This window comes from Trachinotus anak, unplaced genomic scaffold, assembly GCF_046630095.1.
Source record: "Trachinotus anak isolate AG129_WGS33_773 ecotype Australia unplaced genomic scaffold, CSIRO_AGI_Tana_v1 ptg000012l, whole genome shotgun sequence".
Taxonomy (NCBI): domain Eukaryota; kingdom Metazoa; phylum Chordata; class Actinopteri; order Carangiformes; family Carangidae; genus Trachinotus; species Trachinotus anak.
Window position 1 is genome coordinate 8,411,640 of NW_027273863.1, and position 22,709 is coordinate 8,434,348.

The following is a 22,709-nucleotide window of genomic DNA, read 5'->3' on the forward strand; positions in this document are numbered from 1 at the left end:
CATGCTGGGTTTATCAGTTTATTGTTCATTTAGCAACTTACGACGTCATATAAATCATCCTAAAAACCTCCAGGCCAGTTCAACAGCCACACGGTACAAATCTCATGGTACAAATCATTCATTCAATTGCACTATACACAACAAATACAGCACATGGGATACAAAATTGATTCAACAGTTGTTTTTTTTTTTTATTGTAACCTTGTGTTAGAATGGAAACTGGTTTCTAAAGCGGATAATTGCTGTACATGTTAACCTGAGGCAACTTTGCAGAGGCATTGCGGTGGGTCTTGGTGGTTAGTGGCCACATACCTGGATTAACCGATATTGCTGTGGCATTGAACACCCTCATCAAACATTTCCCTGGTGTTTCAAAGCAAAAACAGTACAATCAACCTGAGACTATTCATGTCATATCTTAAATCTTATTCAACAGGGCTGATTCTGTCATGTGAAGGCTGGCAAAACCACTGAAATCATTAAGATTATATATCCAAATTTTCTCATCTATCAAAAATGTTGTCATTTACAAAACATCAGTAGATGTATTAATACATTTTGACTGGGAAAGTGAATACACATCAATAGGCTGTTAATTAGAGGGGACAAGCATCCAGAAAAATGTAACAATACCCACAACACTGGACTCGGCTAATACATTAGTCAAATGAAGCTTCCAGCTTTCGGTTTCACTCTTCTGTTCGTCACATGCAGAATAATGTGATAATCTGTACTGAAAAATGGTGTAGTGTTTTTCCTGCTGCTGCTGCAGACATGAGACACAATTGATGTGATGGACATTTTGCGTAGTAAACAGACTTCTAGTGTAACACATTACACCAAACAATACAATGTGACACCTTGAACACAAAAAAAGGGTGGAAAACATTGCCAAGATTGTCAGCACAAATACAGAGTGCAGTCCTGGTTTGTTCAACTCGCCTTCTAATCCACATCCTTCTCGTTTGGAAAGCAACCAAACATTTATCAGACTCCCCCCAACAATCAGGGATTCAAGTTTTATCTGACATTAAAAAATAAAAAAAGGTTTCCCCTCTTTTATTCATTGTCAGCATGAATTTACATGGAGCAGCAAGGAAAACATTTTTAAAAAACAATGCAAATGTGGGAGGAAAATACATGGGGCCAATTTTAACCCATGGTCTCATCACAAGAACAACAACTTCTCTTCTACCCTCCTGGCAAAAATCTGGGTTCAATTTAAACAATGAAAGTAACTAATAACAAGAGTAGTTGTCATAATGATAAAAGGCATCTCAACTCTTTTTGCATCTCTTTTTTTTTCCCTCTCTTAAATAGAGTGATTCCAACAGGCATTATTTACAGCGCAACCACCACACCCTTCTCCGGCCTGTGAAGAGAGGGGTGACAAGGTCAATGAGGCCGGCTGCTGGACTCTGAGGTCCGCCGCTGACGGTGAGTACTGTGGCCGTTCATGCAGCCGTTGTGATGCTTGCTCAGCCCGCCGTTCAGAATGTCCTGGATGTGCTGTACTATCAAGTTGATGGCCACTGTGGGAAGAGAAACAAGAGAGATGGTTACATCTCAACATTGATACAGCAAAGCCTGGCACCTACATTACCCACAATGCCAGTTTGGGCAAAGATCTGGGTGTGTTATGCTAGCAGCATTTCTCCACACCCTGATGTTTTTCTTCAGCCTACCCAACACTCCCCCCCCCCCCCCCAACGCAACACCTCACAAGGCCTCGAGCGAAGCATTTCCAAATCTGTCCAACACAAATTCAAAGTCTGTTCTATAAAGTCACTCAGGTCTTACCAAGATTATCTGCACCTCGTGGAATAATCACATCTGCATACTTCTTTGTCTAGCAGAAATAAAGAATATGTCAAACACTGCTCAAGTCACCCCACAGACATTTTTTCTCATGATCAGCTGTGTGTTGCACAGTATAGCCAGACTGATACTTAGTTTAAAAAAAATCTGATTATATACAGGCTGATATTAAGCTTTGATATACAAATACAAAATCCCTTAGATTCTTAAGGATTGTGATCAAGATATGTACAAGACGGGACATTGTTTCTTAATTACCTAACATACATCTTTCTGTGCTGCAACATGAGAGCTGGCTGGTGTATCAGTCGGACTCTACTGTACAGCCACAGATGTGCTCGAAGTTAGGGACATCACTTACTGGTAAGCAGAACTCCTCGAAGGCCGGTTTCACAAAAGTAATGTACTGAGCCAGAACTTGCTCCAGCTCTCTTCCACGCTCACTGATGTCTCTTAAAACTGAAAGAAACGAAACACACACAAAAAAAAAAGAGGGACAATTTAAATAACAGCCATTTAACAAAATATCTAAATATGTATATAAAAAGCCCACAATAGCATTCACTGCCTGTATTTGGTGGTGACTTGGGAGAACCTACACTGCTGTAGATTTTTCTGATGCAAAAAAAATCAAATTGTGTCTTTTATTAACAGTACTTAGATTACTCCATTTATTGTGTTAAAATTAGTCCACTTAAAATTAGGATGTGCACTGTTCTACACTTGTTACAAGCTCCGGCTACACACCTCGGCGTGAGAGCCGTGTGTCTGGATCTGTGTCAACAAACAGCTTCATCTGGAACAGATCTCTGATTTCCTGTGAGTAGAACATGAGGATACCCTCAAACAGGACCACATCAGCCGGATACACCGTAACAAACTCCTCTTTCCTGGAATGATACACAAATAAAGGTTTCTCCTTTCTGCCAGTGACTGCATTCAGACATAATGTCATGCAAATTTAAACTGATTACACAGTCAAGTTATAAGCCAAATGTTAGGATCAGGAAAGTGTTTATCATAACCTGTAATTTTAAGTTATCCACGCTGCAGAGAAAATATAATGATGGGTGAGGCCAAACAATTAATGAACAGGAAACACAGAGAGGCACTCACCTGGAATGTGTGACAAAGTCATAAACTGGTATCTTGACAGTCTTCCCCTGCAGGATCTGTCTGAGTGTTTGCAAGACCAACTCATTGTCAAAGGCATCTGAAGACAAGAAAAAGCAAAGTTGTGACCTGGGAATGGGATGTCATATTACTTGACCCCAGTTACACCAGCTTAGTGTGCACCCAAGGCCACGTGTGACCCCCACACTGCACCTTTGGTAACTCAGGAATCCCTTTCGCATAGCACGTGTTGGGCTCAGTCTCTGAGGCACACAGCAGCTGCATCTGAGAGAGGCCTGCTGACTGTCGGGTTTTAAAATCAGCCGAGTAAGGATGCAGGAGTAAGAGGGGGCAAAGTCAGACTCCAAAAATGGAGTCTATGCTTATGCAGAGAAGATTTTGGGAAAATTATCCACATGGCAGCAAAGCATGCTGCAGAACACAAGCCTGTTTTAAACAATGTTTTTATATCATCATGGCAATTTGGTTATTAGCTTACAAGTTATTGACACATGTGCCTAATTTTTAATATGTGTAACACTAAAGCAAGCTCAGTTATCAATACCACAAATCATCTGTTTACATACATCATCTAGTTTACAAAGCTAGGTATGTGGAGGATTTCAACACAACCACCAAGAAACTCCCTTTACAGATTAAGCACAATACTTGAGGCCACTGTAATCTGTGGTATGGTGCCTGCTGCAAGCTAGCCGAAGTGCTGTGCCACCAACCATCCAGTGTTTTCATACCTGGATGATCAAAGTTGAACTGGCCCTTTAGTGCCTTGGCTTTCTGCTCTGGAGTCAGCACCTTGTAGAAGCTGTCCTGGCTGAGGATGGCCACCTGCCGCTGGTGGTGGTCAATCTTGTTCTGCCCCAGCAGCTCCATAATTTTCTCACATACAGATGACTGCAAAAAAAAAAAAAAAAAGATGGCTGTTGAACAAGATCAAAAAAAGTGAGTGACAGTGTAGTGACAGCGTAAATGCATGCAGGTTAAATGTTAAAGGGCACAAGGTCAAAATAAAAAAAAGTATGAGTGAACAATTAGTTTGAATTCAGTCTAAATCGAGCAGAATTAACATTTTCCATTAAACCCAGAGTCACACACTGGGTAATTTCCCACCCCATGTGGTCAACTAACACATCCACAGGTGAACTGCCCTGTGGCCCACCATGTTTGTCCTCACTAACCTCTCCAACTAAATGAATTTCATACCTAGTGCTGACTGGCCATTCCTCAGCTGCTAGAGGCTGTGCTGCTTTTGTGTTCATGAAATTGTGCTACAATGAATTTGGACGCCCCCACTCGGCAGCTCGTGTGCGTGTCCACACACTCAAATACACAAGGGATTTACTTTACACACATTCAAACTACAATGGCATTTAGTCATGCAAACAGCATCAGCCAGCAAGTATGACTGTCAGTAAGATGACAGTCTGATTCATGTTTTTTTTAAAGGAAATTAATCCATAAATGTTCTGATAATCCATTGTTTGTTATTTAGTAAAAAGCAAATATTTGCTGTTCCCAACAACTGCCTTTTTTGTCACTGTTGGCCATACTAAGCATTTTCAATTAGGTATTTGATGCTCTGGCCACTTGATGGGCATTATCCATTCATCTATTTATTTGCCAATAACTGATAAAAACCTCTTGACACGGGTGTATATATTAGTGACAGTGCAAAGAAATTTGTTTTGCATTTAACAAGAACAGCTGATCTACCCCCTGATCACGAATCAGCAGTGAGGATGATGAAAATGCAAAACAATCTGAATTGCTGCCTGGCTGGGGGTGGGGGTGGGGGCTGATCTAAGACTCAGGAAAGCACTCACTCACTTCTCAGTTCAGTTTAACTCTTGGTCCAAGCCACTGTCTAACCTGACACCGGTACACCACAGGTGACCCTTCCCACCTCGGCTGTGGTTCTCAAAAGAAGCTTTTCGGTTCAACTTCAGCGGCCACGTCGCCAAACAGACAAAGGTTCACAACAAAGAAATCTAGTGACGTCTTTAATAAATATCCACGTTTTTTCTCGGCAGCAACGGGACCGGAGCCAGCGCGCTGCTGCCGCCAGTGACTCACTGCCGACGAAGCCGCCTGAGTTAGGGTAAAACACAAGGAGGCTATAAATATACTTGATATAACAAAGGGTCGGGTTGTGTTTAAGTTCATTTAGTTATCTAAACCCGTTTCCCTTTACTTCGTAACGGTCAATCACTTACAGCAAAGGGGCGTGGGCGCGATGGTTTCAGAAATGTTTCGACCCTCCGGTTTTCCCGCTGGCGCCTCTGCCCGTTATCATTCATTACTTCAAATCTAGGTTACCACGGTCAGCTGTCACCCCAGGTCACTCCAACCAAAATAGATTTAGAGCCATTTAACTTGCCTTTATCCTTCTAACCTAATATAGCATCGCCATATTATCTTCACGCCATTGTAGACAGGAAACAAATGTGACTAGCAATGTTTACATATCTAGCTACCGTTGAGGCAAGCTAGCGCTAGCTTTTGTCTGACGGTGGGCTAGCATGTGATGGAATTTAGCTAGGTGGCTAACTAGGCTAAACCCAGTCATCTCCACGTCGTGTAAATGTGGCCAGTCCCGCTGACGAGGGTCATCGTGTGCGAAAGGGAAAAAGCAACTGAACAAAAACAAAGTTTATTTCAATAGGTACCAGACAAGCCAGGTGAGTCAAACCGGTGCTAGCGGAAAGGTTGGTTAAACAGATGACAGAGCTGTCAATCAAGCCTCAGCGTCGCGTCGCTGAAGCCATGCGGTCAACTAGCACCCCGGCTCTGCCGTGTTTTCACTCAAAATTCACACATGACACGTCGCGAAAAACGTCGATTTAGCTAAGTAGGGTACCAACCTTCCCACTGGCGGTACCCCCGGAGACCCCGATGAGGAAGGGTTGTCGAATAATGTTGGTTTTCTCGCCGTGGTCCTGAGGATGTGTCTCGCTGTCCCCGGCCATGCTTGCAGTGTGCAGTCCGAGCTGCTGAGCTGGAGTATCATTGTGACGGGGCTCCTCCCACGACACGGCGGATCGATTTGTGTTCTAGAAATTTTGAGTATACAAATTTATTTGTATTTATTTGTTTTTTATGTGTTCGTTGTCATGCATACGGGGTTGATATTTAATTGGATTCTTAATTTGTAAACGTCGTCTTTTTTTAATTCTCTCTGTGATTGACGGGGGAGCCGTCCAATCATCTGTGACGTTTTGACGGCTGCCGGAATTCAGAATTATATTAGTCCCGCCTCCTGTTGAGCCTCAGCAAAAGTATAGCGGGGTCAGCTAAACTTCACATGAACAGTTAGATTACAGTTCATTATCTGCAAAATCGCATTGAAAGTGGAGACTCTTTTAGGTACGTGTGTCACCAAGACTCACATACAATGGTGAAACATCACAAATGACAAGTCGAAGAAAAGCAGAGTTAACAGTTTTGTACACTCGCTGTAGTTGCCGTGTGCTAATGTTGTTTTGTGTTAATGCAGTGACAGTGTTGTACGCTATCTTTCTGCACAATGTGTTTTACAGTTAAACTTTGAGAAACAAGGCCAATATAAGTATGCTCCAGAGGCTCGCTGTGGTCCTGCGGCGGCCCCATGCCGCTCCTATCGCGGCCGCGGTAAGATGCGTCTCCTCGGGCTCAGTGGACGTCAGCGTCCCGCTAAACTTCTGGGCTGGGAAGAGAAGGACGAGCCAAGAGAAATGCAACAAGGAAGATGTTTTTGAACCTGCAACAGGTTAGCCATACAGCCATTTAATACTGTAAAAAAACCCCCAAACTCTCCGTCTTTTGACTTTACTGACCCAGTCTCCTAACTGGACTTTGGACATTGCTTTGCGAAGATGTCTGTCTGGTGATGTCTGGCCTAATAAAACAATATCAAGCATTTTAACGGGTTATCTTGATCTTCTGAAAGTATCCTGGTTTTCTGCATAATACTGTTTCTACACTTAGTTATCTAAGGAGAGCAAACGGTGCAGGCATGCTGTTTTTCAGCAACATGCTCCCTCACAGGCTGATTGATATACTGATTGTCACACATGGCCTCTTCCATATGCGACCAGTCTTCTAGCTCCTGATCGACCAATACGTATGACCACATCCATAGCTATTACAGCCTGCCGAGTACCCTGTGCATTACCAGTCTCACTCATTTTAAAGCTCTTTGCGGCTTGGTTCCTAGCTTTAGTTCAGACATCTTATCTCCATTTGAGCTCACACACCATTATTCAGGCACAATGATGCCTCTTGTCTTATCGCCACCATCACTGAAAATTAAACCTCCAACTCTGCAATGTGAACATCACACTAAACTCAGTGTCCCACAGCCTGTAGCCTGCAGGTCTAGATGGTCTTCTCTACTGAAGGATGACTCGCACTGAATCCGTACTAACTAAATGAACAAGAAAAGTGAGATGGCCTTGCCAAATCAAAACTATGTAGCCGACTGTTTGTTTGTTTTGGTTTTTTTTTTTTTCATTTAACCTGTGTGTTTACTGTTGTCACCCTTGTATGTTTCACACTGAAGGCCGAGTCCTGTGCCATTTGGAGCCGTGTGGTGCTTTGGATGTCGATCAGGCCGTGAAGGCTGCCAAGTCGGCCTTTGGCCATTGGAGCAAAATGTCTGGGATGGAGAGGGCGAGGATCATGATAGAAGCTGCCCATATCATTGAGGTGTTTATATTCTGTGTGTTTAAGTTGGGTAATAAGTTGCTGTAATTGTTATGAGTAGCACAAATTTTAAGAGAAAACTCAGTAGGGGATAATAGCTTCTACCAAATTCATGAGAAGAGTTTCTTGAATGTTTAGTATATCCACTGTTGTTTCTACTCTAAAACTTATTAAATTTATTTATTTATTTTCCTTGGTTTTCATGCACAGAGCAGGAGAGAGGAGATAGCTGAAATGGAGGTGGTCAACAATGGGAAGTCTATCACAGAGGCCCGTCTGGATGTGGACTCTGGAAGACTATGTATAGAGTACTATGCAGGACTGGCCTGCACCCTGGCCGGTTGGTACAACCCTCACTTGTTAGTGAAGCGTTTCCCCAAACTCTTCACTGGCATGCAGCAAATGAAATATCAGATAAGGGGATGGCAGCCATTTAACTTAACAATATGAACCATGTTATCCTCCATTTTTATCAAATACAGGGTCTCATGGGGAAGCCAATCATATGTTAAGCTTTTAGCCCATTATATTATGTGAGAATGCAGTTTGATGGATTTTATTGTTGAATTGATTAATCACAGGTATTGCTATCATATGTATTGGTAGAGGAAAAGACTTTATGCTGCAAATGTTATGAGATTTTCCAGTGTCAGCACATTTTAGAACCAAAATCTTTTTTTTTTTTTTTTTTTTTTTTTTTTTTTTAAAAGGTCACATTTTAAACCTTTATTTTACCATGTTTCTGTGTCCTCATCAAGGCCAGCATGTGCAGTTACCTGGAGGTTCCTTTGCCTACACCCGCAGAGAGCCTTTGGGGGTCTGTGTTGGCATCGGTGCCTGGAATTATCCTTTTCAGATAGCTGCCTGGAAATCAGCTCCAGCCCTGGCCTGTGGTATGAGATTCTTCTAAAGCTATCGAGGCATCAATTCTTACTGTTATTACACCTGAATTATTTCCTGTCAGGATGGTTATGTCATTGGTGAGCCATGTTTGTTTATTTGTTATTTAGAAGAATATCTCATACCCAATGTGAAAGAATTTAATGAAACATGTAAAAAAGTTTAGGCGTAGGTCCAATTGTAGTAACTAAGTCCTATAGTTCAGCCACTGCCAGCTGATCACTGAAACTCTGTTTGGACATGTCCTCAGAATAATGGTATCCAGTCGCTACCGATACCGCTACTGTTTCATGATGCATTTATTTTCTGGTGTCTGCAATCTGCAATATTCATGACTTAAAATAAGATTTGTACACAGAGTTTAACAAAAAACAGCCACAAAGGTTTCTGAGAACAGTCAAAGGCTGTTTGCTCCTTTACAATGAGCAACACGTTGCTATGTTTACTGTCTTGAGGCTTACATTTTCTGTGGACAGCCTCAGCCTTACCATACAATCCTTAGTGCTTGGAGGAATATCACAATTACATGGCTCTTACACTACCTATGGGCCAAGGAAAACTTAGGTTTGGGTTCGGATAACCCCACAGTGCAGCGGTATATAAAGCATTCGACATATTGGCTCATAACTCCTGAACAGTGAGGCCTAATGCAGGGGGAAAACTTCATTTCAAAAAGAAACAGCCTCTTTCCAAACTTTGATATCATAACATATGATAATGGATGAACTTGAAAAAAATTGTTTCTTTTCTTCATATGCTTGACATTTTTGTAAACTGTTGTAGGTTTGGTTTATTTGACATACTGCTGTAACTCCTAAACATATTGTTGCAGACAATTGCAGCCAAATTAAAATGGCAGGTATTTATCCTGAGCATTCCTCAGGGATTTTATGAGTCTTCACCTATAGATGGCGCTACAGCCACATGATGACTTTCCACAGTTCTACTTAAAGCAGTTGTCACGAATGTGTTTCCTCACACAATTTTTGATGTAACAAGCCTCAGCATTCACTGTATCCAGTTCAGACAACTTTGCAAACTCAGCACACAGTAGATATAATCTCTCAGTGCTTTGAAGTTGGTCAGACAAGGCAAACATTATGAGTCTCAATTTTTAGCTGTTTTGTTTTCTCTTGTGTCTTTCATTGAAAACAGGCAACTCCATGGTGTTCAAGCCGTCACCGGTGACACCTGTGACAGCAGTCATGCTGGCAGAGATCTATGCTAAGGCTGGAGCTCCAGAGGGGCTGTTCAATGTGGTGCAAGGCGGCCAGGAGACCGGGGGCTTACTTTGCCACCACCCCGATGTGGCTAAGGTGTCCTTTACTGGGAGTGTGCCCACAGGCAAGAAGGTCAGTGTTATTTACAAGGTAGAGCTAAAAATTCTACAAACTCTGTCAGCTTTTCTTTTTTAGACATTAAATAAAGAAACACAACTCAGTCGTAAAACATAGTACATACCTCTCATGAGTCAAAATTTAGGATTTATAGATGTGGTGTTAAAGATGTTCAGGCCTGATTTTTCTGTCCTAACATGTAATAAGATCAGAATAAATGATTTATATTCTTCCATGTGATATTGATACACAGATTATGGAGATGGCCTCCAGGGGCGTGAAACCAGTGACTCTGGAGCTTGGAGGAAAATCTCCTCTGCTCATCTTCCAGGACAGTGATCTGGAGAACGCTGTGAGGGGAGCTCTCATGGCCAATTTCCTGTCCCAAGGCCAGGTGGAGTGCACTGTTTTGGATATTTTATATATCGTATTTTCATATTTTCATGCATTATAACTTTCTTACTTTTAACAATCCACATCATAGCCTATCGTTGGATTTGATCAAATGTATCTCAGGTCTGCAGCAACGGTACAAGGGTCTTTGTTCAGAAGGATATTCTGCCTGAGTTTGTGGAGGAGGTGGTGAAGAGGACCCACGCAATTGAGATAGGAGACCCACTGTTAGAGAGCACCCGGATGGGGGCGCTGGTCAGCAAGCCACATCTAGAAAAAGTCCTGTCCTTTGTGGATCACGCAAAGAAAGAGGTAAGATGTTTCTTTTTGCTTTTGTACAGCAACTTAAATCTAGACTTTGGTGTAAACTGTACTGTTTTTAGGGGGCCACAGTCTTGTGTGGAGGTGAGCCTTTTGTCCCATCAGACCCCAAACTCAAAGGTGGATACTACATGACTCCATGTGTACTGGGTAAGAGTTCAGTGTATTCCCCCATAGATAAAATATAAAAATTTACAGCACTCTTTTTTTCTCTTGTGGCAAACTTTTGATTCTGTTTCCAAATCAATTGTGCAACACCACAAGTGGGTTTCAGCGCTATCTGAATACAGTGTAGTGACAGTGTTTCCACATACTTCCACATACTGTCTTTTTTCCTACATTTAGGTGACTGCACAGATGAGATGACGTGTGTGAAGGAGGAGATCTTTGGTCCTGTCATGTCTGTGTTGTCCTTTGAAACAGAAGAGGAAGTGCTGCATAGAGCCAACAACACCACCATGGGTCTGGCTGCAGGAGTTTTCACCAAGTAGGTTTGTATTGAGACATCTAGGGCAAGCTCACTGGCAAATAAATGTGATTTTTTTTTTAACCACAATAATATATTTCTGAACAATCTGGATTTCATTTGATTTAGGCAAACTTACATTTAATATCGCTCTTAATATATTTGTGCCTCATTATCATCTTCACTTGCATGGTCACCTCTTTATTCCTGACAGTACTGACTCCACCTCCATATAAGTAACACCTCACAGCTCTCAATCATCTCTGAGCCACGTGTGAGCTCTTTTATGCATGAACTAAAGTTAACACGGCACACAACTGGCCAAGAAACTTTATTTTATTTACTAGCCAAATGTTCAATTACTTTTGAACCCTTTGCTATGTATTTAAAGGGCTGTGTCTCTCACACAGGTCTTTGAGACTTGGCACTTCACTGTAGTATCCATCATGTTATTTCAGATCAAAGGAGTTGAAGCACAAATGTCTGGAACTGTTCAGATACTTATAATCAAGACTGTCTATAATTTTGGCCCAGTACATTATTACTTTGGTATTGTTAAAATGAGCACACATCAATCTTTAGTTTCACATCTGTAGGGATGTAAGGCGAGCCCATCGTGTGGTTGAACACCTTAAGGCTGGTTCCTGTTTCATCAACAACTACAACATCACTCCTGTCGAGGTGCCCTTCGGAGGCTTCAAAATGTCAGGTACGGTCTGATTATTTGCACGTAGGCCATGAGCCAAGCGTCACTGGCAAATTATTACTTTTATAGTTGCTTGCAGCACTATAGGGTTATATTTGTGACTTGCATCACCAGGGCAGAGATTGCACCCATTAAGTTGTCCTGGCAACGTACTTAAGAAACCAATTTTGTCCTCAAACCAGATTAGAATAGATGTTATGAGTTATTTGACTGACCCAAGTCTAATTGTAGGGAATGTGCCTATGACATTGTGCTGATCTGATCTCTGTGAAAACTACTTCCTTGTTTAAAAACCCAGTTTCACTCCTGTTTAGTCACAGTAAGTGTAAGTGTAAGTAGATTTATAATCCTTACATTCACCAGGCATAGGGCGGGAGAATGGCCAGGTGACCATCGAACACTACTCCCAGCTGAAGACTGTGTTTGTGGAGATGGGCGATGTGGACAGTCTCTTCTAGGAAACACACAGAGGAGGATCACGCTGTAACACTGAGCCAGAGACTGTAACAGATGGTCTGGACCAGGTCATCTCTTCCATCACTCAGCGAAAAACCATCAAACAGCTTGAAAGTGATGAAAGAGCAAGCCTCGATCAATGGGGCTCAAGTCGTCCGTCCTTCAAATGAGCCATGTTTTTCAGTGTGATGAAGAAAGTGTAACACAATTCAAGGGAATGTGAGACAAATGTCTGCAGTTTACCAAACAGAATAGTAGCAATGTATCATTAGATTTGGAAATAAACATTATTGTCTATGCCAAATGGATCTAATTTATAATTTAGTATATACTGAAGATTGCTTGTTTTCAGCTACTTCAGCATTGATGAGTTGTATTCTGTGATTCATGAGTTGCAATGCAGCAGTTTTGCCTTGGTGAACATTTTGCCACACAGTGGGGTCCAAAGGTCTGAGGGGAACATGGTGCCCACTGTATGTGACGAGATATTCATCCACTGAGTGTAGAGAATAAAATGTATAAAGTACGTTACATTTTTGTTTAACAAAACAAAGTTTACAATCAAGTTTTATTTCTTAAACATCAATATATTTTTATACACATACAATACTAAAAAAAAATGAAGCACTTTAGAACACTGTTGATTTAAGTCACCTGGATTGTGACCTCAATGAACTCTTTGTAGAGTGTTGTTTAAATTAGAACTGACAGCAACATTTTGCCTTTGTTGATAGAGGGAATTATGGAAGGAACCTGTCTAACTCATTTGGTAATCACTTAAATTGTGACATGAACAATGTAAATATTATAATAAAATGAAGAAATTTGCATAGCTGTCGGAGCACTTGTCTTGTTGGCTAAATTCTTCTCTTCTTCCTCGCCAGCTTTTTGGCAGCTGCATATCTCTAAAAAAAGACAAAAACAATAATCACCTCTATAGTTTGCATCAACACTTATTACAATTTATTGTCACAATTCTTTTAATTTCCATAACCTGCATACTCTACTGTGGTCATGCCTTTGTACATCTTTACCTTTGCCAAAGGTCTGGTGGGTTTCTTGAACTGTGCGGACTCTGTTTAAAGGAAAGTCAACAGTGAATCACCTCAGGTAACTCTCACTGTTTTGTAACAGCACCAGCACATTTACTTACCATCTTCAGAGGGTAGCTCCTCTTCGTCATGCATTTTCTTATGAGCAGCCTGCAACAAAGTTTTTATAATAATAATAATGAGAAAAGGAAAACATCAGTAATGTGCATCAAATTTAAAACCTTAGTTGCGAGACAACTATAAAACTGAAATTCAGCACTTGATCATTCTGGACCCACCTTGATTGTTTCCCTCTCTGGAGGATTTTTCTGAGAAACCTGCTTGGTCTCCCTCAAGTGGTTCCCTTCCTGAAGTTTGTCAAGCCAGCTTTTCTCAGCCGACACACGAACTCTCAGGCTGTGGAACGCCGTCTTCACCTCACCCACCTTGAAGTGCACGGCCATGCCTTCAAACCACAGACTGTCACATTCTCCCTCCTTGAAGCCTGGTGGTTGGTAGTCGGCAGGAGTGACTTTGAAAGGAGAGCGGGATGAGATATTTTAGTCATACAATGTAAAAAATGAAACTAGATTATTAATTGATTCTCTGAGACATTAATAGTAATGTGTCTTACTGTCATCATAATAGTAGAGCTTCATGGTGAGGTAGACATTACTGGGAAGGGCATCCAGGTTCTGCATGAGCAGGAAGAGCTTCCTGATGAGCAGCACTGAGGCTCTCTTGGTGTCCTCCAATGTCACTGTCATCTTCACGTCATTGTTCCTGCAGTTTAAAATTAAATCACTATCAGCTCACCTGTAGAGGCTGCATCTATGTGGCAAGTGCACAGTATGTTCAACCAAACCTGAGTATGTCCATCCCTGGTCCCTTCTCAGTGTATTTGAATTTGAACTGATAGGACTCGATAATGCACTGCAAAAAGAAAAATAAATCTACATGTTTCTTAATGCTGGTCAGACATGCATTTTCATAAATTGTATAGTATTTTAAGAGAGAACTTACATTAGGTTCATCTGGATTGGTGTACACCTAGATAAGATAAGCAATAAGATATACAGTAATTGTTGGCAACTTTTTTGCCCTATGTAAGCAATGTGTTAAATATAAATGCTGCTGACTTACATACCCCAATGAACACAATCTGGAGCTGTTAGGAGGACAGAACTACACATTAGTAAAAGTAGTTTAATACTGTATTGATTATATATACAGACCAGACAAAATATTACAAAGTCAAAGTATTTATATGCATTAACTTACATACTGCTTCTCTATGGCATCAAAGCAGCCCATCATCCTGGAAAAGCAAGATGGAACGAGATAAATAGATAAATAAAGTGCTGGTTATTAGTGCAGATTTTCTATTTTAAAATGGGTCTAGTCTGGCTTCTGGTGTTAAGATAGCTGCTGTGGCCAGCAGGCTGAAGCACAGCTGTAAAGTCTGGGAGCATTAAGGCAGAAATTTTATAATTACCATTTCACAACTTTGCTGGCACCAGGCGTGTTGCAGTCTTCACGTAAAACTTTAATGCACAAATCTGGTGAAATGACAGATAACAATTGACAAATTAAATGGCATATAGTATAGTAAAATAGTAAAATATCTCCTCACTCCTTGACAATCATATGATATGTTAATGAGCCTATCGTTAAACTGTGCATCACCAGTTAGTTTTCTGGAAGTATTTACCCTGTTTTCAAGATCTAAAAATGTTGTTAGCCTGTAGTAAAAACTGTTTATTATGGGTTTCCAAAAACAGCAGTAATGCTTGTGTAAACGTCGTTGTCTGGTGTTCACCTTCCAGATATCTGGATCTGTAGGCGTCCTCCGGGAAAATCCCTCTCAGATAGGTGATGGAGGAGACCGCCACGGCCATCATCCTCTTGACGAAGACGAGGGACTCCTGCTTGGTTTTCAGGTCGCTCAGGAATAATCCCGTCCACTTTAATATTTGATACAAATACGTTGTTTGAAACGAGAAAATAATTTGAGCTAATGTTGCAGCGCATTTGCGATGGCGCAATTCACTACATCATGGAGCAGGCTGAAAAAACCAAGTCAAACATTGATTCATACATTGGCAAACTGTTTCACTAAACAACCCTGTAAGCATTTTATCTTTATTAAATGGATGGTGTGTTCAGACCTCAGCGGTTTCCTCCTTGTTCTTCCGGAGGCACATCTTCCCTGCCGCCATCGTCCTGTTGCTGAGGGCTAGCTAGCTAGCTACAGTGCTAACGAAGAAAGGAGCCAACGTAAATACTGAACCTCAGCTAATCCAGGAACAACAACATTAATGTCTCCTTCCTCTTAAAACTGTTCTTACTGTCTTACTCAATGCTATTTTAGTTCTGAACCGGTCAGTATGAAGTTACTCAAACATTAGTTACTAAAATAATAGCCACAACCAGATGTTACATCATATAGTCAAGTGTTTCCCGCCAAAAATATACCATCAGTGATGATACAGTACAGTGTATAGTGTACAGAAGTTATTGTAACAGCATTTGTCCAAATTTTAGTAATTCATATTAGTATAACAAAAGAGGTGGACCGACATTGAAGTAATTCACCTTTTTTGAAGTAAGTGGAAAAAATAAACAATATTTCAAATACATTAACAGGAGTATTCAGTCACTGGTGCCGCCCAACATGAGGGGTCTCTGTTACCTCTGTTATGAATTGTGGTGGCAGTGAAAACACAGGTGTAATAAATAACATTGATTGCTGTTTGGTGTAGGTGTGAGCCGGCACGCACAACACACGACCCCAATACTAAAACACCTAAATGGAAAACACCCATAATTTATATGATTAATTACAGCTGAATCAATCAAAATGTCTGCTATGAGGAATTACATCTATTTAAAAGGACTTAAAAGGCCCTGTCGACTCACACTGGTGTCCTAACTTAGTTTGGCTGATAAGACCTGTTCTCAGTTAAACAAAAAGTAAATATAAGGTACTCGTAGTACCCCCATCTGATACTGGGTCACTTTGTTAGTAGTTGGGGCTTGTACGTCATTTAAAAAATATAATATAATAAAATATACACCTGACTGTGATGATACTAAGCAAGACCCAAACAAATCACCTGTTGGGATATTGTGCAATTACATCCTAATAGATGAGATGGAGTGTAATTAAACTACACCCCATCCCACCTGTCGGGCTTTGAAGTAAATATGTCCCTTGAGGAGAGTGTTATACATCGTTTTCTTTATTTAGATGAACGAACATTTGTAATTCACCGTAAAAAAAAAAAAGTTCAACACAATGAAGAGAGGTGTTTGTGGCTTCTTCAGTAAAAATATTTGAATGGTCTTTTGTATCTGACAATAGTAAGGAATGACACGAAAGAACAAACATTTAGCTCATCCACACAGAGAAAATAGCACACATTACCACAGCATAATTACAGGTATACCAGAGTAGGTCATGAGTGCACTATTTGCGCTACACACAACAGAATACACACATCAGGTCTCCTAACCACTCTTTCACAGACACAACTGTTGACTTAAATATTGTTCTCTGGAAATGTAATCTCTAAATGAGATCTCCTACAGCACACAGCAGATGCTGGCCTTGGGCTTATTACTGCTTGGAGAAGAAGTCTTTGCTCTTCTGGACGTCAGGTTTGATGGTGTCACTTCCTGGTTTCCAGCCAGCTGGGCAGACTGAAAAGATAAGATTGTGATGAGTCCTGGGCCTGCGGATCAAACAGTAAAGACATGTGCCATACGATGCACATATACAAAACATAACCACCATTGCTTCAGGTTTAAAGCAAAAGTTTAGCTGCATTATATAAAATCTATTTGGGCCAGGCCAGACCTCAATTTATTGTGTTTCTCAAAATATCAGACTCATATTTTGCAATTTCTTTCCATACAGCCAACATCAACTTTGGATTTAAATAATATAATGTGGTTTGAAGTACATGATATGATATGAGCATATATGGATCATGGGGAAGAATATGTAAGTTTTCATTAAATCACTTGCAAACTTGAAATCTTTTACAAACAGATGGGTATGATTGTTCAACAAATATGGTCTTTATTCAACAAGACACAGGATAATGGGCTACATTACAGTGCCACAGAACTGCTGTAACGTACCTTCTCCGTACTTGTCGGTGAATTGAAAGGCTTGGACCAAACGCAAGGTCTCCTCAACAGATCGTCCAACTGGGAGGTCGTTGATGGTGATCTGTCTGAGGATGCCCTTGTCATCAATGATGAACAGACCTCTGCAATAGAGACAAAGAACAGCTCACGAGTCTCCGAAGACCTGAATGTACTCTGGGATGGCGTTTTGTAACTGTCCAAAAACCAACAGTCCAACATTCACGCCCACTTCACCTCATGATTGGCCAGCTGTGTGGAGGTGAGGAGAGAGCCAGGCATTTTACTCCTCTCTCCACCTCTCTTTGGTTTATTTTTTACGGGAGTATTTGTGGCACTTTTAGTGTGACTGCGGCCAACACTGTGACTGTCTTCCAGGAGAGGCTGTCTGAAATATGCACCATTATATTTAAATTATATTGCATCTCCCGCTTCTCTATCAGAAAAGGGAAGTAAGAGATGGCACTACAGTCTGTGTTCTCCCACTCACTGCCTGAAACATCTCTAGGGTGGTACATTTAATGATGAAAAAAAAAAGTATTATCTCCCACTGGAAGCAAAAGGAACAGCATCTAAAACTGGCTTCATTGGTTCTTCTATAAACAGCACAACTCCACATTGTTAAACTCACCTGTAGGCAATTCCTTCATCCTCCTTCAAGACACCATAGTCTGTGGAGATGGTGCGCCGTGTGTCAGATACCAGGGGAATCTTCATTGCACCCAGACCACCCTGCTTGCGTGGTTTGTTGGTCCTTTGAGAACATAAGCCAAAAAGAAAAAGTGAGGTGTTTGCAAAGAGAAGTGAACCATCATCCTGTGGTTAAAATATAAAGCCTTGAATTTACCATGCGAAATGGGAGAAGTGCGAATCAACAGAGGCAGCGATGACCTCACAGCCGATTTTGCTGAATTCTTCGGCAGCATCACTGAAAGCGATGATCTCAGTTGGACAAACAAAGGTGAAGTCCAGTGGGTAAAAGAAAAACACAACATATTTCCCTGCACCAAAGGAAAACAGATAAACCATTGAGTTTGTCATGTGACAATACACCTATGGTAATTACAGTCTAAATCAATTCCTGTCTTTAGTAGTGTAAATTAATATCTATTCAAGACAATGCTGGGATTACAAAACAGTGAATCACAGTCCAGAAGAGAGTGGCATCAAAGCATGTCCTCCAACCAACAGAAGATGAGACACAGGTTTAGGTGTACCTCTGTAGTCTGACAGCTTCAGATCCATGAACTGTCCATCTGGCATCACTGCTTTGGCCGTGAAGTCTGGGGCCAGCTGTCCAATACGTGCGTTGCCTGCTGCCATCTTCAATCTGACTGGATTACGCAAGAAGGAAACTGTGTATTACGCAATCTCTTCTCAAAATCCCAACTGTACAAAACTTTCCTTATTGGCAGGGAAAGGAAATTATGTCTCTCTTATATAGATTATAAACCCAAGTGTACACTTGTTCAGTTTCTAATGAGAGAACTGTGCGTTTTAGGGTTTAGGGTGCATTTTTCATTCATTCATTCATTCAAGTTTCATTCATAATTTTTGCACAAAGAATTACTCAAACAATTAATCATTACCAGAATAGTTGCTGATTAACTTTCTGTCAATCATCAGATAATTTTAGCTACAATATATTCATGATTCACTATGAATGTATTCTGTTACCATACGTACATTTATAATAAGACTTTGAATGCTTGTTAAAATCTTGAGTGATGAGGTCTGGAGTACACAGGTGTAACTGTGGTTATTTTTCAAATATGCTGCACAGACCTTTAGAACTGTAATGATAATAGATTAATCAATGAAGTAGCTGTTCCAGCAACGATACTTAACACTTCCCCGTTTAACCTTCTCCACTGTGAGCATTTGCTGCTTCTATTTGTCCTAAGTGATAGTAAACCGACATACTTTAAGTTTCTGAGTGTTTGTCAGACAAATAAAAATACCTGTGGATTGTATAACAGGCATTTCTACAATTATCTGACGTTTTAAAGACCAAACAATTACTCAGTTAAAACTAACAATTAAAAATTGATTGTTGGTTGCAGCCCAAAAGGTGAAGAAAATAAAGTTTTGACATGAAGCATGTCTTCATCAGGGTGACTGTCATTCTTCTAGCACCATACAAATAACAGAGCTCTATGAGAGTGGGTAAAAGTGAAATACACTGTAATACAACAGTCATTATGAAACCAGAAATATAGTCATTACAAAACCTTAGGAGAGGAGCTCGAAATGGAAAACCACAGACTGATATCTGATGTATGAATGCATGGAGGCTCGATCTGTACCCACAGCTCTGCCACCCCGCACTTTCACTGCTGCGTGAACTGCGTGAACTGGCAACAAGAGAAACCCGTGAACCATTTCCACTTCTTCTCTCAGTTTATCTAAATTCACAGGTGTTTCCGCATGTGGACATCTATCAGAAGTTTCGAGGCCTCCGTGTTGTCTTCCTGCAGTGTTTTCAGGAGCTGTGCCACCTGAGCTCACCGGTCCAGGTGAAATCTTTACGCCCCGACAGCCTTTTAGCTTTTCGCCCGCTGACAGTCTCCAACTGAAACAATGTCGACAATTTCTCTTGAGATTTGATTTGAGAGCAACTTGAAAGTTCATGTTCTTTGCGTCAGTGAAAACTTTTATGTGAACAACAGCAAACTATCGCCGAAGTCGCACTGTCCTTTCCTCTGGAAACCTACAAACCATGTTGGGTTTTCAGGATGAACGACGTTACGATTTTGTTCAAAAAAAAAAACAACAAAAAAAAACACTTGTTGAACTCAGCTGCAGCTACAACTGAAAAACTCCGCCAAACTAAACAACTTCACACTTCAAAAAACCCGTAAACTCACTTAAAGTGTCAAACGGAAAGAGAAAAGCACACGTTTATGTATTTTAACACACGTACCTCAGGTTTGACCACACCAACAGATGCCGGGGAGCGGAGTGCAGGAGCGGACGGGAACGACCGGGCTTTTATACCGCTGCTCAACTCTCGCGATAGGATAATTCCGGACGAGACAACAGCCCACTTCAGCCCAGTGACACAGTCCTACAGTCTCAGGAGCACACAGCAAGACAGCATGACTCTGCAGTTTTCATCACCCCCTCTTCTCGGAATTTCCATGTTCTTGTGAAACCATATCAGATAAAGAATAAGGATAAGGAAGCAGGCCGAAGAGGATGGTCAAATATAATCCAGACTTCATTTTCAAAGTCTCAGTGTTATTTAACAATTTCTGAGGGAAATCTGTGACCACTGTACTTTATCTGTGTTCACTAGTCAGGAGCATAGGGCAACCTTCAGTTTCAAGAATAGTTTAACCCAACTGCATAACACTGAATTATTTATTTGAATCTTGGATAAACAGCAGATTTCTGATGCCTTGCAATTCCTTAATCTAAGACAACAGCTATGTGGGGGTCACAGAGTCATGAGATTTTATCACATGGCTCAACTTGTTTCAGGATGTGTGGAGGAAATCCACTGTCATCATGAACAGGCATTAAACAACACCTCTACATTGCTGCTAAAACCTCAGCCTTCTGTTGCAGCCTTTTAGTGTCTTATCAGTGAGTGATTCATTTAATTAATTCAATTAACTTTCCTGCATAAAGCACTGGCAGCACCAGGCCACAAGCGCCTGGTTTTTTATGCTTGTTAAGTTTGCTTGGTGAGCAGGACTGAGACCTTCAGATATAGCTGGTTAGACCTGTTGGTTAATGTCCTCCACGTTTCCTGGATTGTCTCTCATTAATAAACTGTTCTGTGTTTACAATGGGACGTGCTTTGCAGAGTGTTGCAACATTTTGTACTTGTCCTGTTGGCAGCAGAGGGCCCTTTTCATTCTTATTTCCTCCTCAACACTGGTATATTTACATAATGACAAGGCTGGACAAAAACACCCTTCATGCATGCACATTCTCACTGGCAGCAGTTTCTATAGGCTAATGCAAATATCATTTAACTTGACAATTTAATTTTAACTTGATCACATTTTTAAGGTGCAACAAACTGCTTGTTTAGTTTGATTTGTTATGTGTTTGCACATTTTAATAAAATATCACATAACTCCTGTTCTCATTCGATAGACAGTGGTTTGCTGGGTCTGGGAGGTAGTAGCCTGTTGACTGGTTTTGTCGTGTAAGCCCTCCCTTTTTAATGACTGAATGCGTAGCCCTGACGTCACCCTGGTGTTCTCACATCTGTGGACTCCACAGGACAGTTGTTAAAAATCAAGAGAGTCACTTGAGACCCTATTTTATTTTCATTATCTGTACTGATTCCCAAGTGACATGATGAATCGGGACAATCTTATAGCCAAATATTACTTTTCTCTCTAGCAATATTAAATATCTGATGTCCAGGAAATTAAGTTCTATACAGAATGTGTTTTCAGACCGTCATTTGTAGAGAAAACCTGCACAGTTTCTCAGAGAACATCGATTCCCTTGCGTCTGGGTAACCTGGACAGACAGGGGCTGTTATCAGCTCAAACAGCCCCTCACTATGCCTCTTTTCTCCACTGTCACCGAGCAATGTCTTTGCATGTGGTTGCCATGGCCACCGCATCAAGGGCCAGATAAGAGGAGGCCACACAATAACCTCCTGTTAGAAGCACCGCGGTGGCCTAGTGATCAAACGCTGGCCTGCGTTCATCTCCTGTCTCACAATATGCCCATAATTACTGCATCTGCTCCCCACTGCTTATTCCAAAGCAACTGGATGTTTGAAGGGCACTTGTGTGTCCATCATCCTGGTCATGTTCAGCCCTGCAAGATGTCAAAACTGTTTTTTAATGGATCTGATGGTGGATTGAAAGACTGTTACAAAGTAGAGGTACTTTTGATCTGATATTGGTTAATTAAGGCAATTCTGTTTTCTCTTTGAATAATTCCCCAAGAGCATTGACATGAAGAACTACAATATTTTTAAAGGCTTCACATATTTCATTCAATGATGGATTGATGGCTTCATTGTGCATCACTGCTCTGTGGGGTTTTCATTATTTGTGTATTGCTTATCAGCCCAGATACACCTACCAAATAGAAGCAGTAGATCTCAAAGAAAAAAAAAAGCAAAATCAGGTAAGTTAAAAATGTTGTCTCACTGAACTTACTCTTTTTGTCTCGCTGTCACAGAATGACAATAAACTCATAAATCAAGAGCTTCAGAAACATGCTTATTTGATTTATAGCCAAAATAAGATGAGAATATTGAGAACATAATGCATTACAAGGCAGGATGAGTACCTACAGTGATTAATATTTCATGACAAACTGTGAAAAACATTAGGTAAAGC

General features: G+C 40.9%; 4 protein-coding genes across 11 annotated transcripts; 1 reads left to right on the forward strand and 3 right to left on the reverse strand.

The window, feature by feature from the left end:
- Positions 1-4: 4 nt before the first annotated feature.
- Positions 5-5,969, reverse strand: uck2b (uridine-cytidine kinase 2b). Its single transcript, XM_071492567.1, has 7 exons — positions 5,811-5,969; positions 3,684-3,843; positions 2,935-3,031; positions 2,566-2,708; positions 2,180-2,277; positions 1,801-1,849; positions 5-1,532 (listed from the first exon to the last, which is right to left on the reverse strand). Exons 1-7 carry the CDS (start codon positions 5,913-5,915, stop codon positions 1,396-1,398), a joined length of 789 nt encoding a protein of 262 aa, XP_071348668.1. The 5' UTR covers positions 5,916-5,969; the 3' UTR covers positions 5-1,395.
- aldh9a1b (aldehyde dehydrogenase 9 family, member A1b) lies at positions 4,945-13,042 on the forward strand. 4 transcript variants are annotated; one of them, XM_071492561.1, is made up of 12 exons: positions 4,945-5,047; positions 6,486-6,694; positions 7,487-7,632; positions 7,840-7,969; positions 8,388-8,522; positions 9,685-9,881; positions 10,120-10,260; positions 10,383-10,571; positions 10,643-10,730; positions 10,926-11,067; positions 11,643-11,755; positions 12,116-13,042. In XM_071492561.1, the coding sequence occupies exons 2-12, from the start codon at positions 6,517-6,519 to the stop codon at positions 12,208-12,210; spliced, it is 1,554 nt and encodes a 517-aa protein (XP_071348662.1). In that variant the 5' UTR covers positions 4,945-5,047; positions 6,486-6,516; the 3' UTR covers positions 12,211-13,042. The 4 variants fall into 4 exon arrangements, with proteins under 4 accessions (XP_071348662.1, XP_071348661.1, XP_071348660.1 ...); XM_071492560.1 differs by lacking the exon at positions 4,945-5,047 and adding an exon at positions 5,163-5,627; XM_071492559.1 differs by lacking the exon at positions 4,945-5,047 and adding an exon at positions 6,110-6,312.
- Positions 12,759-15,935, reverse strand: zte38 (zebrafish testis-expressed 38). Of its 4 annotated transcripts, none has more exons than XM_071492565.1 (13): positions 15,835-15,935; positions 15,408-15,495; positions 15,059-15,203; positions 14,735-14,798; positions 14,521-14,557; positions 14,387-14,407; positions 14,263-14,289; positions 14,105-14,172; positions 13,874-14,022; positions 13,539-13,771; positions 13,362-13,410; positions 13,243-13,283; positions 12,759-13,113 (listed from the first exon to the last, which is right to left on the reverse strand). In XM_071492565.1, exons 2-13 carry the CDS (start codon positions 15,456-15,458, stop codon positions 13,066-13,068), a joined length of 933 nt encoding a protein of 310 aa, XP_071348666.1. In that variant the 5' UTR covers positions 15,459-15,495; positions 15,835-15,935; the 3' UTR covers positions 12,759-13,065. The 4 variants fall into 4 exon arrangements, with proteins under 4 accessions (XP_071348666.1, XP_071348665.1, XP_071348667.1 ...); XM_071492564.1 differs by lacking the exon at positions 15,835-15,935 and adding an exon at positions 15,588-15,773; XM_071492566.1 differs by lacking the exon at positions 15,835-15,935 and having other exon boundaries at positions 15,059-15,305; positions 15,408-15,772.
- Positions 15,936-16,458: 523 nt separating this feature from the next.
- Positions 16,459-20,421, reverse strand: prdx1 (peroxiredoxin 1). Of its 2 annotated transcripts, none has more exons than XM_071492569.1 (6): positions 20,315-20,421; positions 18,609-18,725; positions 18,239-18,392; positions 18,023-18,145; positions 17,386-17,516; positions 16,459-16,941 (listed from the first exon to the last, which is right to left on the reverse strand). In XM_071492569.1, exons 2-6 carry the CDS (start codon positions 18,712-18,714, stop codon positions 16,859-16,861), a joined length of 597 nt encoding a protein of 198 aa, XP_071348670.1. In that variant the 5' UTR covers positions 18,715-18,725; positions 20,315-20,421; the 3' UTR covers positions 16,459-16,858. The 2 variants fall into 2 exon arrangements, with proteins under 2 accessions (XP_071348670.1, XP_071348671.1); XM_071492570.1 differs by having other exon boundaries at positions 18,609-18,721; positions 20,315-20,344.
- Positions 20,422-22,709: the final 2,288 nt, after the last annotated feature.